At 41.5% G+C, this 14,742-nt stretch overlaps 1 protein-coding gene across 1 annotated transcript in view; it reads left to right on the top strand.

The window, feature by feature from the left end:
- Positions 1-14,742, top strand: part of ncanb (neurocan b) — a 229,952-nt gene that overhangs the window by 60,636 nt on the left and 154,574 nt on the right. Inside the window, exon 2 of the mRNA XM_036586813.1 lies at positions 4,560-4,633. Within this exon, the coding sequence (XP_036442706.1) occupies positions 4,561-4,633 (73 nt within the window). The 5' untranslated portion in view covers position 4,560. The remainder of the gene's footprint in view (positions 1-4,559; positions 4,634-14,742) is intronic.

Genomic DNA, 14,742 nt, shown 5'->3' with positions numbered 1-14,742 from the left:
TCGGGACTTGAATCAAGACTCGACTATCTTGACTTGGGACTTGACTCAGGACTTGAGTATCAAGACTTGAGACTTGCTTGTTACTTGCAACTTAGTGACTTGTTCCCACCTTTGGTGATTAGTTTTATTTCAATTTTATTTAAAATCGAGATGACTGACCAAAGCCCCACCCCACACCACATCCTATTGGCTGATGCAGCGGGGCGTGAATTTGCACACTGTCATGCGCTCGCATCTGCTGTTTATGTCAATGTATTGTTTTCATTGTGGATTAATGGCAAGAGATGCGTTTTTGACAGATGACAAACTGCACTAGTGAATGCAGCCTTACATATGTTGTGTTGCATGGATGCTTATGAGTGTTTTTGATGAAGAACTAAAGGAAAGTTAACACAAATCTTTCATTGCAACAGATGAAAGATTCTTAGGTATGATGGTATTGGTCCCCTGAAAGTACCTTTCAATTATCAGTTCTTTAACCTCTTAAACTCCACACAGTTCCAGATTTGCATTCCTCACTCTTATAACTTAAGGGCTGCATCTAGAAACTTACTACTGCTCCTGTCCTCTTCCCCCCTTCCTATTGCTCTTCTCCTACCCTGAAAGTACACAGAGGAATCAAGTAGAAGAAAAGAAGCATGAGGAATGGAGAGAACAGTAATCAGAGAAATGGGACAGCTGATTCCTTTCAACATCATTAAATTTGATGTCAACTACTGATGAACAGAGTCTATCACACTATGTGCTTGAAAGCACACGCCTAATATTCCTGTTTCCAATCACGGCTGCTGCACAGAGCCAGCCGCTTCACATTTGTGTGGTTTTCTACTCCATGTTATTTACACATGTTTATTTACTCCATGTTAACACTGAACACAGAGACTATATAAACACAAAAAAAACAACATTTGAATAGATGGATTACTCCATGTTTGTCCATCCTCTCTTGGCAAGCATGCAATCATGTTACTAACATCTGGAAGTTTCCCTGTGTAGTATACACTCGTGCATCCTCTGTTGGAGGCCATTTTGGTAGGTGTTTGGAGCAGCTTCTCTCTTCACCTCTGGTATTTGGACAGCCGTTAAGATGGTGTCATGAAATTGTTTCCGGGTTACGGAGGACATGAGGAGGATTGGTAGGAAATGGCAGCAACTTTGACGGTTTCTGCACTCAGCCAAGAATTACTCAGTCAGTTTGCTTAGGTTTCCATGGACATAATTCTACATCAATAATGTGGAGCTATAAGGTAGGATGACCACTTTGAGGTCCTCCTACCTTTTAGCTCCACTACATTGATGTACAATGATGTACAGACTGTAGCCCATCTGTTGTCATGTACAATCTGTCTGGCCCCTATACCTCATTCATCATTGGCTAGTTTCTGACCACAGGGCTGCTGCTGACCACTGACATGGTGACAGGGTGATATGAGTGTATCAGTTGGTTTGCTGGAGTTTTTTACATGTCAGTGTCACTGAGCGACTGAGAGTGGTCCACTAACCAAAAATATCCAGCCGAGAACAGCTCTGTGATCCAAAACTGACCACTGATGAAGATGGCTAAAGCAAATTGTGTATCAACTGATTGGCTGCAGTCTCTAACTGTACACCAGCAAGGTGGGGCTATAAGGTACTATGTAGTATACATTCCTGTATCCTCTGTTGGAGGCCATTTTGGCAGGTATTTGGACCAGCTTCTCTCTTCATCTTTTGTATTCAGACGGCTGGTAAGAAGGTGTCACGAAATTTGTTTCCGGGTCACATGGGAAAGGAGAAGGATCAGTAGAAAATAACAGTATTTTTCAGGGCTTCTGGACACAGCCAAGAATTACTCAGTCAGTTTGCTTAGGTTTTCATGTAATTACTGAATAGCAAATCTTAATCTGCACTTAAAAGGTTTAAAGGTTCAAAGTTCCCTGCCAATTAAAGATAAAGCCATGAATGCAAACTGGGCCAGAAATGATGAAGAACCTTTCAGTTGAGTGATTACTTTGAAGAACGATCCATTTGATTCCTCATTAGGTAACTAAAAGAGGTTATTCTGTGGCATTCTGCCTATTTGCAGCCTTTCATTTTACACAATGTGAGCTACAGATTCTAACAGTACACCGCTAAGGTGGACTTTGCTATGAGGACAGGTTTCCAATAAAGTGGCCAGTGAGTAAATATAACCAAGACAAGGTGCTAGATTCATGTACCTTGACGATGTGATCTCAAATGATCTTGTCACCCCCTTGATGTGCTCTTGATTGATTGCGGTGTTTTTTGTATTGTGCGGAGCAGCGTTGTTTGTGCGTGTACGTGTGTGGGCGCGTGGCCTATCTGTCTGCCCGACCGCCCGCATGGAGGGAGCTCACAGCCACTCAGCTGTCACCTGCATGTGAAGGCCAGCGAAAACAGTGTGACTCCAACCCGCTGATACAATTAAGAGATAGAGCCGCAGCATCTCCAGCTGAGACAGAAGCAGAGATGGAAGCTAGAGGCTTGACAGCATGGCTACAGAGAGGAAAGGGGGAAAAAAGAGAGGCTCTGACAGGTGAGGAGTGAGAGACAGGGACGCCAGGAGCCAGGGATGAAGACAGACAGGAGGTCGTTTGTCCACAGCGCTCAGTGAAAAAGTGTGAGTGATGTCACAGGAGCTTCGTGTGAATTGAATGAAATTGAACCTTATTCAGTGAAGGCGGTTCACTTTCATATCACTGAAAGATGGCTAAAGAACCGAGGAACCTTTTCATGGTCATTGACTCCAATAACCTTCAGAAGATATGCAACCACTGGCCACTTTAGCAGAAACACCTACCCTGTTTTCCACATGTTGACCACTTCAAGGTCCTCTTACCTTATAGCTCCACTATATTGATGTACAATGATGTACTGACTGTAGCCCTTCTGTTGTCATGCACAATTTGTCAGCCCCCTCTACCTCATTCATCACTGGCTAGTTTCTGATCACAGGGCTGCTGCTGACCACTGGCATGGTGACAGGGTGGTATGAGGGTATCAGCTGGTTTTCTGGAGCTATTAGCATGCAAGTCACTACGAACCCACACTAGCAGGATCTCAAAATGTCACATTTTGCAGTTGCAGTGTAACTTTGAAAACAGGGCGTGTAGTTGTCAGAAAATGGTTTGTTACTCAGTATTGTATTACTTGTCTCATTTTCATTAAAGGTTTTCATTAAAACAGTTAGTTTAAAACACATATAAGCTAATAATAGAGTAGAAAATAAGGTGCAGCAGATTGGAGGGTGGGGGTTTAACCAATAGTCCCGATTTTTTAACAAGAAAATATTGTGCTGGTTATTTTTAGATAATGCCCAGGCCTAGGCCAGCGAGTGCAGTTCATTGTGTAATTATAGATTAGATTTTCCAAGTGTTTTGAGGGATCATGAGTGATAAAGATTCTTGACTTGTTGTGTCAATATTCAGAAAGTTAAAGCAGTCAGCACAGAGTATATGAGCACATTTTTCTAGCAGTGAAAGGTTTGGTCAGTGAATGGCCCACCACCCAAAAATATCCAATTAAGCACAGTTCTGTGGTCAGAAATAACAGACGGGCTATAGTCTCTAACTGTACACCACCAAGGTGGAGCTACACGGGAGGAGTTTCTAATATAGTGGCCAGCAAGTTAATCTAAAACAAGATGCTCGGTTCATGTACCTTGACTGTGTGGTCTCAAATGAGCTCATTGTCTTATTGATGTGCTCTTGAATGGTTTCCTTTCAATTCGTCCTTGTGTGCGTCTTTGTCCGAGACGGTGTTGACGGTGGACTGTAATGTACACCAGTTCTCCGTGGCCCATCTCTCACAGTGCAGCTCCGGTTTCGCCCTTGGCCGCAGCGTGTCGAATCCCCTGCATCTATTATTTACTGAAAGCTCTTTGACTCCTGCTAAAGACTCCACAGCCCGCATCAGTGCGCAATGGAGTTGTCAGGCATTTGTCTGCCTTTGATGTTTTAGAGAAAAGGAAACAGAAGGCCCCGCTTGAGTGGTTAAACTGAAAACCCATTGTTCGGCCACTGTCTCTATTCCAGCCCATTCCAGCATGGAAGAGTCCTTTGGTCTTTTCACCTTTGTTGGACGTTTTAGTAGAAACGTCTCCTTACGGGCTTTTTCCCTCCTGACGTTCATTCTCAGCCTGTCACTGTAGATATTCAAAGAGTTTTGTGAAAATGTCAAGACGTGCCATACCCAACAATTGCCATGGGAACAAAGGTATTCATCGTGTTGAATTTGCTGACTTTATTTGCTCCCGATGTCTTCGGGTGGGTGTGTGTAAATATTTGATGGCTGACGGAGCAGCAGGAACGCACAAGATAAAATTAGCATTTTATTCAGCGGTAGTCGTCTTCTTGTTACAACCACAAAGCAAGAAAATCCCTCCGTTTGTCTGTGTGTAGTGCCTGTGTTTTATAGCTCTGATAATAATCATTCCAAATGTTCCAGGTGGTTTTTAGGTGTTTTATAATTTATAATCAGTCAATCTCTCTCTCTCTCTCTCTCTCTCTCTCTCTCTCTCTCTCTCTCTCTCTCTCTCTCTCTCTCTGTCTCTCTCTCAGGATGTTGGGGGAGTGGCGTGTGGCTGGGCTGTGGCCTCTCCTGACTGTGTGCTTGCTCCTTTCTCTAGAACATGGTGAGTGCTCTTTATGGTCAAAACCAACACAATTGGAATCCGATGCAAGAACAAGATGTACAAAGAATTTCTGGTGGTGCAACATCAAATATTCAAACGCACAATATAATCTACACAAAACATTAAAAATGTGCAAAGATTAGGTGCAGTTACACTGTAAGTACTGAAACTGTGTATGAATTATCTCAGCTGTGTACGAGTATCTCAGAAAAAAGGTATTAAACTGTCACTGGGGTGGGAACCTCAAGGGTACATCTCAGTTCCCTTAGTCAGGGAACATAATTGTACCTTAAACCATTGACATTACATTTTCTAAGTTATATTGACTCCACACACCCCGTCTCGTCTCCAGACTTGTATTTTATTGTTCTGTTTTAAAACATTTAGTTATGAAAAGGTACAAATACGAACTTTTCACCTGGAAAAACCTATTTAAGGTTCACAATTGGACCTGAAAACCACTGTTGTACCTTTGAGGGCACATTTACATTGTTTGTACCCTGACGAACGAAAAATGTACCTGCACAGAACCTTTATTTCTAACAGTGTATGCACGAGTACCTGGTTAACCATTCCAGTATTTGGATACTGAAATCGCTGTTTGGGTATTCATGATGTTTTTTTTTTTATGGGAAAACAAAGAAAATGTAAAGAACAGCTACGAGTGCTTTAATATCGGCGCATGCCAAGGGCGTGTTGTTAAGGAAGTGAAGGCAGAGTGGATTTTATCACTAAATAAGCTAGGCTGAAGCTACGTCCAGAAACAGTTAAAATATATACTTATAGCCGTTTCTCAGACAAACTAACACGTAGGCACATCATCCACTGAGAGGAAAAAACATGCTCAAAGAAATGAAATTTTGGATTTACTTATAAATCTTATGTCAAGCGGTTCCACTTAACTGTGTTCAGTAACTTTTAAGATGCTTGACTGAGTAATACTTAACAACTTAACACATTTGAGTAGATTTTATTGTATTTTTATGTTTTATCCAAAATTTAAATGATGGATTTGTTTTAATAATGTTAAGCAGTTTCACCCAATTGTGTTAAGTAGCTTTTAAGATGCTCAGTTGAGTGATATATATTCAACTTAATATGTTTATGTTTTACTAATACAAGCAGAATAAGAACAAAGTTAGGTTCAATTTCCATAAATATGCTACTGAGCTGCAGTAGAATTACACTCAGTGGTAAGTTGCAGGAAAACTTGCACTTATAGCCGAAACAATATGAATAGGCATTTAACAGTGATGTGTCATAAAGATGCACACACAACAGAAGGTAGTTCAGTGGGAAAGATCACACAAAGAGGGTGAGTATAACAAGTAACACAGTATGCAAATAAATGAAGCTAGGAGCCAATAAGAAACATGACTACACTGACCAAACAAATGTTGAAGTACATCCGAAAACGTAATTTCATTGAAAACAACACAACTGACTCAGTTTCACTGACCTGAGTGCATTTGTTAAATATCAACGAGAACCGATTCAAACCAACAACAGAGTGGTTTTATTAAAATGCACCTGTAGAAGACGATGAGTCGTCCAGTGTTCCTAGATCGCTGTAGTTTTAGCTCGTCTACCTTATCTAGCTCATTATGTTATTCTTCCGATCTGTTTTTTTTGAATGATAAAACGTTTGGATATGCATTCCTGTGCATGATGCTATTTTGTGTAACACCAGTGCTGTCACCTGAAAAGGTCAGCCACAGCTCTTTTTTCCTTCTCCGTGATAAACCAGATGTGCATTCATTCTAATAGATGAAGTCAAATATCAGTATTAGCTGGAACACATGTCCCTAGAACAGTTATATTATAAAATACATATATGAAATATTAAAACCTTGTAGCATTTCTCTCAGATTTTCATTTTTTACATCATTTGAAAACGCCAGCTGTCTTTTACATTGTGGTAAAATTGGCTCAATTGCAATGGTCAAATTTTACTTGAAATGCATTTCTTTTACACTACTGTACATTCAATTTAATGTTGTTCCTTTAAATGTGTTTTCTGCCGAGAATGTGAAAGAAGGACGTGACCAGACTGTGTCAGCAAGAACAGTCCATCCACAACTACACGGTGATGGATATTATAGTAGAGCTGCAGTGCATAAAGCCCTCATTACAAGGACGAATGCACAGTTCAGTGGTGTACAAACCATCAGCACTGGTCTATAGAGAGACGGAAAAATGTGATCTGGTCAGACGAGTCATCATTCACTACATTCTCCACAAGTAGGCATGTGCAGCGTACACCGTGAGAACAATACAGGATGCTTGACCCGTACAGGCAGGAGGTTCAGAGGCTCTTTTAAGCTGTTGCGAGGGGTGGAAATGGCTTGCTTCACTGGCCCTTTTTAGAGGGAAGGGTCACTTCAAATTAATACAAGGTTATTGTGAAACATTTTTTATCCTGGTGGGAGGGGTCTCTTTCAGGATGGCAATGCCCCATCCACAGGACACAAGGGGTCACAGAATGGGTTGATGAGTACAAAAATGATGTAAATCAGATGCCATGGCCTTTGCGGTCACCAAATCTCCATCCAGTTGAACAGATTTTGGACGGAAGTGTTAGAAAGCGCCACCATCAATGCACTTAATAATCCGATAACTACAGAAAATCAGATTTTGTCAGTAATCCAGTCAATGCCTTTAATGACTTAAGTAATCATCATGGGAAACTGCAGACTGAAAAAACTGAAAGAAATCAGAGTAAGAGTTTACATGCACTGAGAAATCTGATTGCTGAGCTAAAATCCAGCTCTCTTTATCAGATTTCTAGACCTTACTCCAATCTAAGAAATCTGAGAATGCTGTTTACATGATCATTTAAATAATCAGATGACTATAGAAATCTGGTTTTGTTGGATTATTGAGTAAACGCACTGCTTAAAACACCAGTTGAGGTAGTATCTTCTGGAAGAATGGTATTCCATCCCTACAGTACAGTTCCAGAGACTTGTAGAATCAATGCCAAGGCGTATGAAAGCAGTTCAGGTGGCCTGTGTTGGTTTTTCTTTTGTCCCTTGCCTGTATATATTGTATTATGACCAATTCTTTGCTCTAAAAAAAACAAAAAAACTCCAAAATTTTAACTTTACAAGAGAAAGCAGAAACATTTTTCATTTTTAATGTAAGTTAATGGAATAAAATTTTTTCCAAGCAATTTTGGAGCATTTGTATTGGTCCATTCATCAAAAAATTTTGACATGATGTAAAGGGCAGCTGCTGTGCTCAAATGACATAAAAAAAATAAAAATAGAAAAAAATGTAGCTTTTTTTTGACAGCAATGACATTTGCAATGCATCCATCCATCAGTTCAATTTTACTTGTAAATGTAATGAAACAATCGCACTTTTGTATTTTTTATGTCAGCATTCAGTCATTTCAGCTTCAGTAGGTTGCCCACTGGATTTCAGTAGAGCTTTTAGCCAGAGCATTTCCGCTATTTCGTCCCCAATGGTGGCTCTCTCGTGTGATGGCTCATGTTCAGGTTCATCCATGCTCAGTGCCAGCTGCTTATCAGCCCGTGCTGTAGCCTGGCACTGCTCTGACTCCGGCTTGCCCCCTTCTTGCTGTAGATGCTTTCCTCTTGTCCTTTCATCTCCTGATAATTACTGTAGCACAACGCCTCACGATCTGACACTGATGAGGCTTTTAGGACGTGAGATGAAGACAAATTCCCCCAGCCTGCCTCCCTGGGCCCTGCGCGGCACTCTCCGCCCGTAAATAGGGAGTGCATGAGGAACACTTTTATCTGCGAAAGCCTCATTTCTCCACATTGCCACCTAAAGACTTATCATTACTCACTGTAATGCCTATAACCGCCTCTCATCAGCCGCGCCGATATTGCTCCCGTCCGCCCTTGTGAGTGTGCTCACTAAGCCGTAAGAGAGAGAGAGGGAGAGAGAGAGAGAGCGAGAGAGATAGGATGAGTCAAGACTGTATTTTTGAGCTGAGAGAGAACTAAGCTCCATGCGGAGTGACACTAACCCCTTCCTATACAGTAATCCACCACACACATGCTGCTTTAAAGCTTTCGCTGTCACTGGTTTGGAAGAAAGCATGTCTGAGCTTTTTCAGTATGCATACGCTGACACTTAGTCGTATTTATATTTTTTTTATACAAAAAGTGTTTTCTTTGTCAGTTATAAAATAGGGATACACCAAAATTACAACCAACTTGGCTGAAAATGGTCAAAAGTTGTGCTTTTAGGCGAAAAAGGGAAAAGGCCAAAGATTTTGGATGAAAAAAAGCAAAAGATTTCAAATCTCAAAGTCTATCACTTAACAAATCATTTGCACGATAATGAAAATGAGAAATAGAGATTAAAAACACTGTTTGTACCTTCTGACCAGCGCAAACGCATTTAACCAGTTTGAGTGGCAGATAAAAAGTGAAAAACTCCACTGCAGCTTAGGGCTGTGTTCTTTACAGCCTTTAGCTTACATGCCTTTTAACATAACTGACTCAATGAACAGAAATTGCATAAATAATGCTGAGTCAAAAACACTAAAGCCACATGAGCTCCCCCTGCTGGAGAAACATCACACTGCTAGGTGGGACATCCAAAGCCACGTCCAAAGCCACGCCCATATGCTTTACATATAAAAAGCAAGGTGTTTTCCATCTTTATGGTGGAGGTGCTCGGGAATTCAGCTTTAGATGCCTTTGGGAAACCATGAAGTGTTATATTTTCAAAATTTTACAACTTGTAATGTTTAATGTTATGTAGCAAGCTGTTTAAATCAAATTAGTCCTCTAGGTCTCTGTCAGTTCAGTTTCCTAACATGACAGTTATCATTTTTCATGCATCATCAGCATTATTGCATAAATAAATATAAATCAATTAATAAATAAAAATGGCAAATTATATATAAAAGAACCTGTCTTTCAGTTTTCAGCCCTGTGTGTCTCCTGAATTTCTGTTTTAGTTAAGAATTGTTTTGGTACATGAACAGTTACAGTCTTTACTTTGAGTAAATATTTGTGGCAATTACTAAGCAAGAGAACAGTGATACAAGGCACCACTCATCCATAGCACCCTTGCGCCTTATTGCTTGTGGTCATCTCCACAGCCTTGATGAAGAATCTGATCAAGTGAACACTTTCCATATCAATAAACAGCTGTTGTCATAAATTGCATCAGAATTGATTTTATACTTCATTCTACTTAGTACATTCTGAGGAATATAGCTTTATACACACAGTCTCTGACTGCAAACATTATGCATTCGTGAGTATCCATTAGGTTTATCACGTTTTAAAAATAATAACTGCTGCACACATGCTCTTCATCCCTCAGAGATGCTCTAAGATGCCTCTTGCAGGAAGTCCAGGAGGGTCTTGGAGCTGGTTTGACATCTCTTATTTGAACCTTTCCATCACTCTCTCCCAGGTCAGCTCAATCAGGTTAAGGTTGGGTGACTGGACAGGCCATTCCATTACAGACAGCACCCCTTCTGCCTCCCTCCTCTCCAAATGATTCTTTCTAGCTTTATTGAAAAGTAACAGTAAAAATCAATCATTGCTTAGAGTTTTTATTTTTTTAAAGAATGCACGGCCTTTGGGTCATGACTTACTAACCCAGCATTCCTCAATAAAACGGTTAGCAGCCAGCTAGGATAAGAACTGACGAGCCAGATTAACCACTGTAAGCGAAGAAAGAACATTCTAGAACAGTGTGAAGGGGAAGGACATTCTAGAGCTATATGAATGGGAAGCAACGTTCTAGAATAGTGTGAATGGGGGAGAATGTTGTAGAACAATGTAAAAAAAAGTGGGAAACTTTTTATATGAATGTGAATAGGGTGACCATTCTAGAACAGTGTGAATGGGGAGAACATTCAGGAACAGTGTGAATGGAGAAAGCATTCTAGAACAGTGTGAATGGGGAGAACATTCAGGAACAGTCTGAATGGAGAAAGCATTCTAGAACAGTGTGAATGGGGAGAACATTCAAGAATAGTGTGAATGGAGAGAGCATTCTAGAACAGTGTGAATGTGAAGAACATTCTAGAACAATGTGAATAGGGAAGAACATTCTAGAACTGTGTGAATGGAAGGCAACATCCTAGAACAGTGTGAATGGAGAGAACATTTTAGAAAGAATAAAAAGGGGGAGAACATTTTAGGGAGGTGCAAATGTGAAGAACAGTCTAGAATGGTGTGAATGGGGGAGAATGTTGTAGAACATTGTGAAATGGTGGGAAAACTTTTTATATGAATGTGAATAGGGAGACCACTCCAGAACAGTAGGTATGGAGAGAACACTCAGGAACAGTGTGAATGGGGAGAACATTTTTGAAAAGAGTAAAAAGGGGGAGAACATTTTAGAGTGGTGCGAATGTGAAGAACATTCTAACACAATGCGAATAAGGAGAACGTTCTAGAACAGCTTGAATGGGGAAGAACATTCTAGAGCTGTGTGAATGGGGAGACTGTTTTAGAAAAGAGTGAAAAAGGGGAAAACATTTTAGATAGGTGTGAATACAAAGAACATTCTAGAACAGTGTGAATTGGGAAGAACATTCTAGAACAATGTGACTGAGGCAAGAACATTATAGAACAGTGAGAATATTCTAGAGTCTCCTAACAATCACACGTGTGTGGCAAACCAACCCAATGTTCGTGTTTGTTGGAGAACATTAGGTTTGGGTGCTCCGGGCTTTTGTCAGAAGAACACAGTCTACATCTCTTAAGTCCTGCGTCAGCTGGTTGCGTCAGGCTAGAGTCCATTGAGCTGTTTCACAGCACGGCCTGCACTGATCCCAGACCAGGCCTGGCTCTTTATCAGTGTGCTGCAGGGCCAGGCTCGCACAGCCCAGGGTTGGGGCTGCTCGGGCCCCTCGCCGTCCCCTGCTCCCTGGCCTATCTGCCGCCATCTGTAGCCATTGTGTGGGCCGTATGGTGGGATAAACAGTGGAATCTGGCCTGGGCCAGAACAGGAGGGCCACATAGCCCTCTCTTCTCAGGCATCGGCCACTCTTGGCGCTGGACACAGGCGGATTTCACAAGCAGTCTGCTTGTTCTGCTGGAAGAATGAACTTTCTCGGCATTAAAGGGAAAACAAGGACATACAGTGTCACTGGTGTGAAGCCACACTCTTACATAGCACCTATAGTACATTTATTAGCATGTGGTCCTCCACAACTTAGCCAATCATTGCTCTGATCCAGTTTCCAACAACAGTATATAGCCTGCATATGTACAGGGCTCAAATATCATACACATACAGTTTGTGAGTGTAAGCATTAGGGCTGTGACGGTATGGATTTTTTCTTAACGTGATGAAAAAGCAACGTAAGCAATGATCAATTTCTCATCACATCACAGAACACTCAGCATTTTGTCATTGCTATGTTAAAGACATATTGAGACAACAGAAAGCTTTAAATTTACACAGAGAAAGGCGGTCAGTCTTTTAGATGATCAGATCTCAGCTAACATTACAGCCTAGTCTTTTCAGCTCACTAACAGAGAGCTGTTAGGAAACTTGTAAGATGATGCCAAGCATGATTAATGATTGTGAATCAACTTTCACCAGAAAAAAAATGAAATAGCAAAAAACAAAAAAATGCAGTGATGGCAGTAATGAGCTTAACATCACATGATGTTGTGGTAATACAGTTATTGCATGATCACAGCCCTAGTAATCATAAATGCCTTCATAAAATCCTGCTAGTGTGGGTTCCTGCCAGTTTCCTTCCTTTCAATGACGCACACAAAAGGAATTTCAGTCCTAACAGCTCCCCCTTGTGGAACATCTTCAGCCTGCTAAACATGACCTTGTGATGCTGTCTTCATAAGCTCAGCGGATGGTCCTGTATACCACTTTTGAAGTCATGTTTATGAACTCTTTACGTTTGAGTAATTTGTAGTCAGAAAAATGGTGGATTTGCTAGTCAGACCAGTGTTGCAAACTCACACTTACTTGATAAGCAATAATAATAAATGATCATTTCTATGCAGGTGCCTAATTGGTGATTCTTAAAAATAAGTTGCATTTGGAGCACTGAAACCTTTGTTTTTCTGCTGTGATGAAAAGCCTAAAAAAGGTCAGTCAGAACTCAGATATCAGGTGTTTGAGATGCTCTCAAGTTTTTAGGTCACAACAGCACATGAAAGCATCTAAAAATGGAAAAAAGTGGTAAAAAATCTATATAGAATTTAGCTCTCCACATCAGCATCTCTCCTTCAAGGCTTTCTCTGGCTGTGGGATGCCTGTAGTGTAAATAAGTGCTCTCAATCACCTACAGCAATCCAGATATTCCCGAAGATGTGGCGCTTGCCAATCCCTCTGCCACTTCATGGAAATGAATATGGAAATAGATGGCGGGGGCCAGTGGGGAGATGGTGGGCGGAATGTGGGGTGTTCTCTGTTATTTTGATGGGCAAGGAAAGCAGACAGCAGCCCTGTGCCAGGCCTGATAAATGTGCCATTACGCGACACAGGGCGGGAAATTAGTCACGGATGTGGCCTCAGAGTGTGTTTCTAAGCATGCGTGTGAGCGAAGGAGAGATGGCTCCCTGAGACCTCACTTAATATTGATGGAGTTGGCGGATGGGATGGGATGGGTGTGGGGGGAACTGGAGGGAGGGGACTGCTGGGGTTTCTAAGGATAGATCTAATGCCAGGCGGCACCAGCACAGGAATGTCATTACAAAGCCCTGCGTGTCTGCCACATCTTCGCTCTCGCACCCCATCTGTTGTTAATCTACGATATGCCTCTGGCACTACCTGAGAGGACAATGACTCTGTATGCTCAGAGGAGGAAACACTGCCGGGGGGGTGGTACTTACAGGTGGATTGGACTCAGTGGGGACAAACAAACAGGCTGATTTTCATTATTCAGTCTAGGTGATTTGCCAAAACTGTTGCTGTAGAAGTCTCGGTTGCAACACGGGGACTAAAACTGGCGGGACAGGGACTAAGCCTAAGGGTCTGCATGGGAACTTTAGTTCCTTACTCTCAAATCTGCGTGACTTATATATTAGTTTCACTGTAGATACCTAGTATATCATAATATATACTAAAATACTCTTAAATATTAATAATAATAAAAAGGTTTAAGGTACTTTTCAACTCTAGGCTGCTTTAACTCTGGATAGTGCGCTGAGGTGGGACAACAAGTTGGTAATGGGGGGCAGTTTAAAGGCTAGGTGGTGTTTTCTTGGTTAACTTGTAGCTTACAGGTCCCTTGTCTGTTCTCTAGTCCATGCAGTCAATATATGAAAACAAAGCTCCAAAAACAGCTGATTTTTTAAATTTATCATGGTTGTGATGCCATAACAGTGAACACCTTAATATATGACCAGTGTACAGCAGTTTAGTTCTGCCCAGTCACAGTGAAGTGATAAGGAGCTTTATTACTGCGGACAGTGTTGAGTTCTTTGAGTGGAAACCAATTAAACGTGGTGCTGCTCATGGCTGTCAGGAATCTGGCTGTCAAAAGGATTGAGACATAAAAAATCTTGCTTTTTTCTGAGGATTTCAGTCCACATTAAACGTTTTCTTTTGTCTATTTTAACCTGGAGTGCTCTTTAAATGAGGCATTCAGTGAGAATTGAGGTCCTTTGCAACAAACACAGCCCATATATTGGAATTTAAGGGATATAAACATTGGGAAAAAAAATCATGTAGGCATGACGACTGGCTTTGCTACATGAACCACACCAAAATGCTTATACGTCCAATAGAGGGAGACTTTGGAGAGGCCATTGCTATTGGACAGTTCCCATTTTTGGCTTAAGTTGTCCAGCTATTTGAGTGATCCTGCTTTGTAAAACACATCTCTGATTAGCTCATAAATAAATACCCCTCTGAAGGACTCGACCCAATGCCGCAACTGAGATCAGCCGAATCCCTTCATAATTGTTTCAGCGCCACTGATGGAGCGTTACACCCCCCACCCTTGAAGCCCCCCATCCCCACCCCCTTTTTTCCCTCCTTCTCGCCAGATATACCTTTGTTGCCATGGTAATCATTAAGGGACGTGTGAGGAGGGGGGCTAACATCCGCAGGCGCTCCCCAGTTACGTCTTTGAGGTCCATTGTGTTAGAAGCCCTTTTTCTTTTCCAACAAAAGGTCAGGTGCTTAGT

This window comes from Colossoma macropomum, unplaced genomic scaffold (genome assembly GCF_904425465.1).
Source record: "Colossoma macropomum unplaced genomic scaffold, Colossoma_macropomum, whole genome shotgun sequence".
In the NCBI taxonomy this organism is placed as follows: Eukaryota; Metazoa; Chordata; class Actinopteri; order Characiformes; family Serrasalmidae; genus Colossoma; species Colossoma macropomum.
Note: the sequence above shows the minus strand (reverse complement) of the source record. Positions and strands in the feature narration are given on the sequence as shown.